Source organism: Taudactylus pleione, unplaced genomic scaffold (genome assembly GCF_031769625.1).
Source record: "Taudactylus pleione unplaced genomic scaffold, aTauple2 ptg001027l, whole genome shotgun sequence".
Taxonomy (NCBI): domain Eukaryota; kingdom Metazoa; phylum Chordata; class Amphibia; order Anura; family Myobatrachidae; genus Taudactylus; species Taudactylus pleione.
The window spans coordinates 238,776-251,415 of record NW_028285428.1 but is presented as its reverse complement, the minus strand read 5'-3'; the positions used below and the strand labels follow the sequence as shown (position 1 = coordinate 251,415).

The following is a 12,640-nucleotide window of genomic DNA, read 5'->3' as shown; positions in this document are numbered from 1 at the left end:
CAACGGATCGAAATCCCGACTGCAGCAGATAAGTACCCTAACCGTCTCCCTACCCTAACCCTCCCTTAGTGATGCCTAACCCTAACCCCCCCCCCCCTAGTGCCTAACCCTAACCTCACCCCGTTAGTGCCTAAACCTAACCCCCCCTTCCCGCACCCTAAACCTAGCCCTCCCGGGGGGTGCCTAGCCCTGACTGCCGCTAGAGGTGCCTAACCCTAACCCCCCCTTTCCCTTCCCTAACCCTTCCAGGGGGGGTGCCTAACCCTAAGTCCCCCTGGGGGTCCCTAAATCTAACCCTCCCCCCCTCGTGGCTAAACGCTAAGACACCAGGCTTGCCTTCGTTCGGTAAGCCGGGTGCCGGGATTCCGTAGTGGGGCTAATGATAGGCGTCGGGATTTCGACGCCTATCTTTAGTCCCATGTCGGTATGTCAATGTCGGGATATCGTCGGGCGAGATAGCGCCCGCCGGTATCCTGATTAAATCCCATCACAGGCCATGGGATTTCAGTACATAGGTATCCAGCTTGGCGTACACAGCTGTTTTCAGTGAATAAATGGGTTTACTATATAATAAATACACGTTTATCCCTGAGATGTTTGCCAATGATCCACAAAGAGATTTTTCATGGTCATTCCATGCATGTAACCACAGCGGAGCATATAAGACCCTCAATTATAAAAATAATATAAATCATATGACAATAACCAAAAAGATGCAAATGAGTCGAGTTGTCTGAGTGGAAGGATTTCTATCCATATTTTATAGATCATGTTTAGAAAATAAAAGGGAATACAATCCCCGCAGTGCAAATGGATAAAATAATAAACGGCCAAACGTGCAAAATATTTCTACTGACTGTGCAGTGGTATACAGTATGTATTATGTTTCCTTTTATAGTTGACATCATATAGCTTGGTGTCATGCTGCCATTATCTGCTTGCTTTTAAAACTGACAAAGGGTAATGAATACAAACCTTCTTTATGTGTTGGATGCAATTTAATGAGTCTAGAACTCTAGACAAATATTTCCTGGGTGATCAGGTCAATTTACAGCAAATCGTCTGAGCATACTACAGTACTGCTGATGGTATTTTGGGTCCCCTGTTGTCCCTATAAAAAGAGTATGCTTATTAGCGATGAATTTCTTTTATTTGAAACAGTACAGGAAAACCGGGCGTTCGCCTTCTCCGACTTATTGATGATGGAAAAAAATATACATTATTTTGAGAACAATATATTATTGTGTTACTTGCCAAGAAAATTCTAATCTGTGTGAAACTGAAATCAACGCTTGGGAGCTGATGTTGCATTGAACGCAAACTCGGCCATAATGGCTTCCTCGCTAGTGTGTAGAACTGAGGGCCTGATTCAGACCCGCTCGCGAGCGCTGAGCGCTCGCAAGTGGGTCGATGGTGCTCTAGTGCTTATGCGCACGACGGAGGGAGCTCCGGGAGCGCATGCGCGATACCCGAATAGCGACGGCCAAGCCGTCGCTATGGGTCTCGCACCAAAGGGGGCGTGCTGTCGATGGTGAGTGACAGCACGCCCCCTTTGGTGGGCGTGCTGGGGGCGTTGCTGCCCAGACTTAGGCGTTCCCATGGGAACGCCTACCGTCTGGGGACGGCCCCACTGACATCACTAGTGATGTCAGTGGGAGTGCTTTTGGCTCTGATAGAGCCAAAAGCACTCCCGGGCTTGCGGCAGTGAGACCCTACAACAGGGTCTCGTCGCAAGCCCAATGGCCATCTTTTTGGCCGCTCACATAAGCTGTGGGTGGTCACCCACAGCTATGCGAGCGGCCAGGAGGCCGCTCCAATAATAGGTAGGAGGGCCCTGATTTAGAGCGAGCGCTCTTGTCAGAGCGTCCGGCTCTGAATCAGGCCCTGAATGCATACAATATATTTGTTCCTATGCAGAGTTGTATGTAAGTATATATACGGGTCTTTCTCCATTGTCAATGAGTGTACATCAAGATTTGCCGCCCGGGGTGTATGAAGAGAGGAGAGGACTCGTGCTGTTTCCGACAAGTCCCCTCCTCTCTAGCAGGCGGCACATGTAGCAGACTCTGACGCTGTGCCACAAGTCTCTAGAGAGACGGCGCGGCAGCCATTTACTTAGCAGTTTTTCTACTGCGCATGCGCAAATTAAAAGTGGATGCCATTTTTTGGGGGTCTGTACATGGGGCAGGATGCATGGCTGGAGTGCTCAAAAGATGCTCTGGGCAGCGATACTGGCTGCAGGGTGCCGCACCCTGCTAGTCAAATGCAGGGACAATGGGGCAGCAATGGTGGCGCATACAGGGCCCTGCGGTCTGTGCGGTGGCACCGCTCAAACCCCCTAGTTACGGCCCTGCAACTCAGTATCAGGACCTTTGAGTGTGTGTGTTAATAAGCCCTTTTTTTGGGTGCGCCCATTACCTTCTCTGTGATCCAAGAGGACCGTCACCCAGAAAAACGTTTCATGTTCTAGTTCTAGTCATTGAGATATAGATGTTTATAAAAAAATATAAATATGAATTTTTAGCTGCTGAAGACATTTCTGAATGTATAATTATTCTAATTTGCGTTTATTAATAAATGTCAAGTGCTTTAAAAAGCCGCCCGCCCCCCCCCACCTTCCCCATCCATCCTGTCATACTCCACTTTCCTGGTGTTTATACAGATGTCACAGACAGACAAGGAGAGACTTTGAGAGATCACTAAAAATATCAGAGGTTGTGACTCAAAACACCTCTCCTGAGCCCCCGGACAGATGACGCCATTTCTCCCATTTACCTGCAGAGGAATTTGCAAAAAAGAAATTTCCAGTACTGACCGCGCTAAATGAACTACTTCATGGCCAGAGGGAGATGAATGAGTTAAATGAATTAATTAAATTTAATGACATTTCCATACTCTTCGTCTTCACAGTACATTCTCTTTATTTCTTCATTAGCTTAGTTCAGCTTCAGTAAATCAATAAGAAAAATAATGGAGATTTTAAAAGGTACACACCTTAGGGATAATATGAAAAAAGCCAACCCAAAAGGTAAAAAGCAGTCCCGCCTATTTCCGCCGTGTACCGGGGTAATTCAGACAGGATGCTAAATATGTGTATTTTAATCAAAATTTAAACTGTATTCGTTTTAGTTATGACTGTATTTTTTGTCAATAATAGTGTACCATGACTACAGGAAGGGGGCGGGCTAAAAAGAAAATGGGGTGAGCACACCAATATTATTGGCATGGAGTCACAATTTTATGGATTCAGGGGTCTATGTACTAAGCAGTGTTATGAGACAGAGTGAAAAGTGATAAGTCTGTGATAAGGTGCTAGCCAATCAGCTCCCAACTGTCATCTCACAGGCTGTGTTTGAAAAATGACAGTTGGGAGCCGATTGGTTGGCACCTCATCACAGACTTATCACTTTTCACTCTGTCTCCTAACACTGCTTAGTAACTAGACCCCATAGAGTCACACTCATTATCATTAGCATACACACAATGATATCAATGAAAGACAATCTCTATGCGGAAGTCACTGTTTTTAACTGGAAACACAAAAGAAAGTGTTCATTTACTCATGCCCCTTGAGGGTGAGGCCCCATGCATTTCCCTCATACACTTACCTATTGGAGTATCCAGAAATGTAAGTGTGATGATGACACAATTTCCCTAATCAGACATCGACCACAGCTGGCGGATATCACCAATTGTGTCCATGTGTAGCCGGGGTGGCTCCTATTTTGTGAGGAATGTGTCATAGGCGCTTGGGAGGACTCCTTGAGACTTAGGAGTCTCCTGGACTTGCTAGGAGAGTAGGCTAGTGTGCTTCAAAGTACACCCTATTATCACTTTAGGACTATTCCCTTCATTAATGTCCACTGTCCTATGGTTCTGCTAAAACCGCGTTCATTTTACCATGATTTGATATTTTTAGCAAGGTGATCGAACTTGCCCACTCAGACTGAAATAGGTGCGTGGTGTCACATCACAGCATTAACAGTGATTACAGGGGATATTGGGTTTACTTAGTCCTGGAACCGGAATCTGGAAGCGGCAGACTGCTTGCAGAAGGGGTAAAGGGCGGGGGCTTTGAATGTGGAGATATTTAATAGACATATTTCAAGATTTAAAAAAAGCATGGCCTCCCCCATAGGATTGTTCCATATTCAAATTCCCCTTAAAGGAAGAAGTCTATGAGTACATTAGTATCATTACTTCATATGTAAACTGGTATAAATAATCCATGTGAAACAGTCAGCGACTCTACAACTAAAGAATCGGGATGTAGTTGGCATCCTGGCGCGCAGAATGTCGGCGGCAGAATCCCGACAGGAGTCAGAATCTAGGCTCCAGAATCCTGGCAGCTGTGATTCCGACGGTGAGTATTAGGGTTAGCGTTAGGTTTAGGGGTTAGGCACTAGGGAGAGTTCCCAGACGCAGCCACAGAGGTCATGTTTAGATGGAGAGACTGCACCTGCCATAGGGATGGTGCACGGGACGGTGCGCTGATGGTGGCGTGTCAAGAATCACCAGCGATATCACGGCGCACAGAGATGTAGAAAGTGGGCGTCTCAGTCCTTGTACAGTCAGATGCAGACTACTACACCAGGGGATGGCTGATACTAGCATTTGCACATTGTCACAGCCGCACACCCGGAAACAGGCGCACAAGCGGGCGCAGCAGCTTCCACCTCTGAGTCAGCTCACAAGTGCCCAGTGGTCAGTGATCATTCTTGCCCAGAGCACTACAATATCTAGATACAGCTATGGGTGCAGGGATGTGATTTCAAACGTGCGCAGTAACCACGCTCCCATTCTGACACAGGAGCAGAAGATACCACCCTCCTGGGGGAAAAGTGAAAATGGGAGGGGTGGGGGGGGAGAATATGGCGTCTCCCCTGGCCCTGTCACTACCCCATCCGCAGCGACCATTGCTGTATCCCAACTTTCCTTAATTATTGCTTTTGAAACTTCTCAGACTGAATCTAGAAGCTCATTTGGGCATGGCTACCCTAATACGTCTGTGAATGTGTTCATAGTAACGTGCCACAGCACATATACAGCATTGTGACTGTTTTATAAAAGATAGTCAATGATAATAATAAAAATAAAGTAAAACTTTTGGAAACTGCAATTTCAGTTGCTACGGTATTACTAGTCGACATATTTGATTAAGAAAGGATAATTTGTTATTAATATAGGAAACAGTAGAGAGTTGAGATCACACCAACTGCCAGTAAGTCCTGGGCTAGCGATGTTTGGCAGCATATGGGGTGGCAGTTGGTGTGGCTCTCCTAATTGAATTTTGGACTGTGCTGCAGCACAGTCCCAGTGCCAGGTGCAGGACACACCCCTCCGCATAATGTCATGCAGAGGTGGTGGGGCCACAATTGCCGGGAATGACAGCAATGCCCGGTGCAACCTCAGGATGTTCTGGGGGGCTGTTCGGGCAGCGGAGTTCACATCTGAAGCGTCCTAAGGACTCAGGGTGGCAGCACTGCTGCGCAAACACTGGCTGCAGGATGCACCCTGCTAGCCAGAAGCAGTGGCCGTGGGTGAGCAGGAGGGCAGCTCACAGGGCTCTGCCCTCTGTGCAGTGGCAATTGCTCGACACCCTTAGTTACGGCACTGCAATAAGACATACTGTAGTACACATGGAGAACAAATATGTAATTATAGTAATATTAATTATAACAACAACTATAATAATATTAATAATAATACATTAATAATATTATTATTATTATTATTATTATTATTATTAATAGTGTGCATTTCAGAACATCTACAGCTTACTGCATATTGCAGATCTGTATCAAGTTACCCTTGGAATATTCCTGTTTTATGCAATATGATTATGGCACCATCTAGTGGTAATTACAATGAACAACTTTTCAATGTTCCTAATCTGAAAAATATTATAGCTCATAAAAAATAACAAATGATAAATATTGCATTATATTTGTATTTAGTTTTTAGATTCAATTTTGCATTAGTTTATTTGTTTAAGGCACTGTGTTCCGCTACTATCATAGCATTGCTTAAAGTGTGGGGTGATACCAGTAAAAAAAAAACAAGTCATTAAAAACTGATGGTAAGGACTGATCACCACTAATGTACTGCAAAGTCCTTAAATTAAGTTCCTAATAAGTGATTATAAGAAATGTAATCCATTGTTATTCTGAACCCTTCATGCACTTTGCCCACCTTACAGCAAGCACGCATTCACTATTGGGGCACAAAGGGCAAATTCCATCAGCAATTCAAAGGTATACAAAATGAGAAATACAATCATCATTATTATTAGTATTCTTTATTTAAATAGAACCAACATATTTAAACAGTGCTTTACAGATGATGTTTACTAGGTATGTAGTCAGGACTCGGCAGTGACCATTCCTGACAGTCACAATACCGGCTTCGGAATCCCGACGGTCAGAATCCCGATGGTGAGTATTAGGGTTAGGCACTAGGGGGAGTGCTGCTACCGCCGACTCGGGACTCTGGAAAGGTAAGTAATAAATAAATAGGTGCAGGGTGTGCGGTGTGGGCCCTCCGGGACACAGGCGCCCGTGGGAGTCCACTGCACACCCTGCACCCATTATAGATACGCCCCTGATTTAATCCAAAGCTAATTAACCTAGCAGTACTTATTGTAGTTAATTCACGTCTTCTTCAGTCATGTACAGCTATTGGGGCTGGCTGTATGCAGGTAAACAGTATACATAGAGATGAACACAACCCCTGATGTTTTCTAGCAAATCAAGGGCTCCCATCACAGATGCTACAGCGTAACCTCAGTCTTCTCTCATTGTGCTGTATAAGTTGATTAATGACGGCTATGGAATGTGCCAGCTTCACAGTAGACATAATGTTTGAAGCACTTACAGTTAGATTAATCTCTGTGTGGTACGGTGCTGACCTTTTGGGTGACCTACACGTCTATCCTAGTCCTGCAGTGGAAAACATTTTTACTGCAGATTCTGACATTGCAATGAGTTTGCATATCTCATATATCAGTTAACTAAAGTTCGACTTCTCAAGGGCAAATACAAGGCTAGCGAGTTCCACATAATATGATACACTGCTGAGCCGGGATCCTTCCGTTAACACTATGTGCAATTAGTGTGGTAGTCAGGGCCAGCTTTAGGGGTGTTCGACCAGTGCGCTCAAACAGGTGTGCCACCCCATAGAGGCGAAGTCCTCCCAGTCGTCCTGATTTCAGGGGGACAGTCCTGTTTTTCGGGCCAAAGTGTCCCATGAATGTTCGGGAAGTTGGGGACACGCACCGCCGAAGCTGCAATCAAAATGGATTGTAGTGGCGAGAGTCTGTTTCTGGGAAGACCAGTAAGGACTAAACAATATTATAATGCAACCAATGCGCAAAACCTGTGATCATGTAACCATAAAAGGATAATCACCCTCAAAAGTGCAAAATCATGGTAAATATGCAAATCCTATTCTCTGTATGGATCCTCCCAATCCGTATAAGTCATATAATGAAGGGTAATTCCAACATATGTGCTCAACCAAAGATAATCGGAAACTCTTCTCACTCCTAGAACAGCACCCTGCAGCCAGAATCTATGCATCAGTGCCGCCTGGAGCGTCCCTAGGATGCTTCAGACGGTCACATCGCTGCCCTTACAGCTCTTTGGAGCATCCTCATTCACTTGCGATTGTGGCCCCGCCCCTGTGTGATGTCACATGTAGAGGGCGTGACCTGCATCGGGCCCGCGAATAATGTTATATATATCAAAATGGCCCTCGGCAGAAAAAAGGTTCCCCACCCCTGCCCTATGGGAACTAACTGGGAGGGGCTTCGTGCTGCAGCTCCCCCTACAGCCAGCCCAGCCAGTATCACAGGTCTCTTTACAAAAAAAAAAAAAGTTATATTGTTCAGCTATCCGGCGATGGAGCAGCGGGCAGGGGGGGTTTCTAGGTACTCGGAAACCACCCTCCCTACGTGCGCGGCTGCCATTTGTGCTGCTTTACCTTTAATTAAATATTATCAGTTCTGCTTGTTTGCAAAAGGATTCAGAAATTGCTCAGTGTTGCATGCCATATTTTTCAGAAAACACATCTCACATATCACGTCACTGAAGAATCAGTAGATAAACTGCCCTTTCTCCTCAGCGCTGTAGTCTTTTGTTCAGTTTTTGGATTGGTTACACATATTTTTTCTACAAATAGACTACAGCTGAGCAAAGAATCTCCTTTATGGTGTCTATTTCTTTGCTGTGAATATGTACGGCACTATACATCTCACTTTCACATTATTATAGCGGCTCAATGCTCCATATCTCTTTATATAGTACATATAACGTTTTGTATGGATAGAGGAGTACAACATACAAATAATAAATTGTCTCTTACCTGCGCTGGTGCTAACAAGTAAAGACCCGGGTGATGTGTTTGCCGGTAGTTTCCCATTGTTGAGCTGCTTGACCCTCTTCAGATGGGATTTGCCATTGTAGTGTATCTGGGCCTGGGCTGCAGAGTTCAGCTGTATGTTGCACACATCACACAGTGAGTACAAGATCTTTCTTTGTTTTTCACTGGAAAACTGGCAGTCAGTCCTGTCCGTCCAGGTCACTTTCTCTTCAAAGCACCGCAGAAACATGGCCGTGCTCATCCTCCCGTTTTCCAGCACGTGGTCGGGACTCAATGGGCGTTTCATACCTACGGGATGAACAGATATATGAATCATAGGTTTTCCCAGGAAGCAAATAAATGGGTTTCTTGAGACTGCCAGGACAAGAGGAGGTGTTGCCTATAGCAACCAATCAGCTTATAGCTATCATTTTATCGTTGCACTAGATAAATGAAAGCTAGAACCTGATGGTTGCTATGGGCAACATCTCCATTTGTCTTCTTTTTGGGGAACAGAGAGATAAAGTGGAGAATATAAGTGCCAACCAATTACTGTGGAGCAGGCTTGCCGACTTTCTGGCTGCCCCTTTCTGGGAGGGAGCAGCCAGATCGGCATGGCAGGGGCGCGTGGCCAGCACAAGGAGGCGGGGCCGGCCAGACTACGACTGTTTGTGGGAGGGGTGGGGACGGGAACGCATCATTTTGGCCCCACCCCGCTACACAATGCCGATATTACAGGTATTGTGAAGCAAGGGGCGGGGCCAAACAGACGCGATTCACACACACACACCCCCCGCAGCTTCAAGGTAACATTTATCAAGTACATTTTATAAAATGATAGGTACAAGCTGATTGGTTACTATTGGCAACTTCTCTACTGATACATCAACCCCACCAGGGTTGTTTGAAAAATTATGGTTAGAAAATGATTGTTTTTTACTTTATCTCTCTCCACTTTATCTCTCTCCAAGGCTTAGCACATCTTCCCCTAGGATCGATAAGTCTACCCCTTAGAGATGGTCTTTGCCCAGAGCTAATACTGTACTGTTACACCTGCTTTCCCTAATTAAGCAGTACTGTAACGTATGGTACACGGGACCTCGCTTTTGTGGCTTACACCTCCTCCCCCACGTCATGATCAATGGTCAATAAATTCTTATGTTACGATGGAAGTGCTAAGTGAATGGTTAGGTAGCTGTCCAATCAGAGCTTTCGACACGAGAGGTGAGGTTGCTGAAATTGAAACTACTCATCCCTGTTCTGTGACAAGAACTAATGGTTGATCAGGTGACAAGAGGTGTCTTAGGAAGAGCAGAGATCTTGGCCAACTGTTTTTTGTTAGTTGGAGGAGGGAATGTATTACAATATAATTTGACTTTAGCGTGGAGTTATCATGAGTTCAACATGCAAACATGGCTCATATAGCCACATGATATAGTAAACCATAGCAGATAGCCTATCATATAGCTTTCCTGGCATTACTCTTTTTGCTGTGCATAGTGTTGCATTGCTTATTTTGTTACATGCCATGAGGAGAGTTAGCCCATTTGTTTGACAGCAGTTATCAATCAACACAGCATGTAAACTGCAAACGTATGGATAAAACGCTGAAACACTTAGCATTCTCTGTGGGACAAATAGACAGGGCTAGATACATCCCTAGAGGCAGGTAGGTAATATGCCTAAAAAAATAATTGCTAGAGCCACTTTTTGTTAGCCATTTCTTTTCAGGTAAATGGGTGTACACCCTCGCCAGGCTCCTTTCAATTCCTGCTGGCACTTCGTTTTGTCTGGCTCCTAAAGTCTGTTATTTTGTCCACCCTTGAAAACAGTTTTGTAAAACAGTTGTTCTAGCATCTGTGTTCAGAAGACAAAAACTAAATCAATGTAACCAAACTGATTATTCATTCACTAATCATTTCTCGGCTTGACTACTGCAACCTTCTCCTTACTGGCCTCCCACATTACCATCTTGCCCCCCTCCAGTCTGTTCTCAATGCTGCAGCTAGACTTATCTTATTCTCCCGCCGTTCCACTTCTGCTGCTCCCCTCTGCCAAAACCTGCACTGGCTCCCATTCCCCTACAGAATCCTCATCAAACTCCTCACCTTCACATACAAGGCCCTCTCTAACTCTACTGCTCCCTACATCTCCAACCTCATCTCCTTACATACTCCCTCCCGCTCACTCCGGTCTGCCAATGACTGTTACCTCTCCTCCACCCTGGTTACTTCATCTCATGCACGTATCCAAGATTTTGCCTGTGCAGCCCCCCTCCACTGGAATGAGCTTCCTCACTCGATCAGGCTCTCCCCGACCTTGCAGAGCTTCAAACGTGCACTGAAAACCCACCTGTTCACCAAAGCATACCCCTCCACCACATAACCGTCACCAAGTCTCTGTCCCTCCTGCCTCAGCCATCTTTACCTTGCTTACTTCCTGCACTCAGGTCCCCCTCTACACATTCATGCCTCATGTCATCTGTCCGTCTCCCCTCTACCCTAGATTGTAAGCTCCTAGGAGCAGGGTCCTCCTCCCCATTGTCTCACAACCTTCTTCTCTAGCACTTCTATGACAGCCTTCACCTTCAGACCTGTACTGTGTATGGAGAATTGTGTTGCTAATTGTTACTTGTGCTTTGTTTATATGTTGGTTACTGTATTGTAATGAAATGTTCTGTGCACCCTTTACTGTATGTACGGCGCTGCGGACCACTTGTGGCGCCTTATAAATAAAATGTAATAATAATGAAAATATCTAGGATTGTATATGATTGAACTTGCTAATGACTATATAATAACCTCCATCTGTGACATTGGGGCAATCCAGGACTAAGGACCTCTCGGTGCTAAAATAAGGTAGGTATACATCAGGGACGGAGTGGAGAGGGGGGTACTGATGGAGCTGGGGCGGATCGAGGTGACCTAGCATATGTCGGGTCCCTTTACTAGTTAATAGATAACTACACACATCCAACCGTTGTGGTGAATAAATGCATTATATAAAAATGCTAAATTAAACTAGATCTTTTTGCAATTATTTACCATTTATTACAGCAGGATTATCTAATTTATACAAGGGCGTCAAGAGGGGGGGTGTGGGTACTAATTACCTGGGCCCATGTTTGTTACAGGGGCAGTGTGGCCCCAACCAGTAAAGTGCACTTCACTGATATTTTTTAATGTTTTTTGTAAGGGACGTGGCAACACATCCACGATTAGGCCACACCCTCTACAGTATCAGGGCCCGGCACTGCTCTCTATGACCCTGAATGTATAGTAATCCATATAAATGAGATTTTTGCTTTTGTTTAACATTTGTACTTTTTCTGTACAAACTTAATATAATGCAGATGTACACAAACAGGAGCCGCCATGCAACATTGCTGGTGCTTCTTATTGTACAATCTTATTGCTTTTCCGCGTCATTCCCATTTTGGTAATTTTGCCCAGCGCACATCATGGACGTGCAATCAAGGTAGGCAGAGCCTTCCCCTATCATACTCCTGAGATTTGATATAAAAATGATTAGAATAATACAAAGAAGATATTTATAACTTATAAACATCTTCTTTGTTTATTGTAATCATTTTATAGTTAACACTCACCAGCTTTGTGGAGCTCCCTGGGACTGCAGGGAGACGAGAGATGAGGCAGCAACAGCTGAGCCTCGCTTCTGTATAGTCAGACACTGCTTTGCAGGGCTGGGGGCGGGGCCACACCACGGGCAGTAAGCTGCACAGAAAGAGAGCTAATAGAGGCATGCCCCTGAGTATTGGGGGGCGTGCCTTGAGCACTGATGGACTCCTTAGATGTGTCATGTGACCAGGAAGTACACTGCAGTGTTTAGAGATCAGAGCTATCAGCAGCAGTAAGAGAAGAAACAGTGATGCAGGTAGGAGAATCAATGGATACTGAAGCTTAGTGCAGTGAGGGGAGAGTTACAGTGAGTAGGGGGTGAGACAGGCTCCCAGCACTCAGACCCATCTCCATGTGTGCCTCCCCACCCAATTACCTCACAGCACGTCACTTACACACATGCATGTGCAGTTTCAGACAATTGGGTACTAACAAGAACAGCACAATCTGTGGTTTTCATATTTTGGACTTTGTGTTTGGTACATAAGGAGAGATTTATCAAACCTTCTAAAGAGGACAAGTAGAGGTGTTACTTGTAGTAACCTATCAGATCTTTACTAATATTTTTATTTATATAAAGCTCACCCATGAAATGTTATTACCATGACCTCCTTCCACTACACTAAAAAATGACCAGTAAAGAA

At 45.0% G+C, this 12,640-nt stretch overlaps 1 protein-coding gene across 2 annotated transcripts in view; it reads right to left on the bottom strand.

The window, feature by feature from the left end:
• The window catches only part of ZNF385B (zinc finger protein 385B), a 566,921-nt gene that overhangs the window by 427,400 nt on the left and 126,881 nt on the right, over nucleotides 1-12,640 (bottom strand). For both annotated transcript variants that reach the window (XM_088461223.1, XM_088461222.1), the window contains exon 2: nucleotides 8,362-8,667. In XM_088461223.1, the coding sequence (XP_088317349.1) occupies nucleotides 8,362-8,665 (304 nt within the window). In that variant the 5' untranslated portion in view covers nucleotides 8,666-8,667. The remainder of the gene's footprint in view (nucleotides 1-8,361; nucleotides 8,668-12,640) is intronic.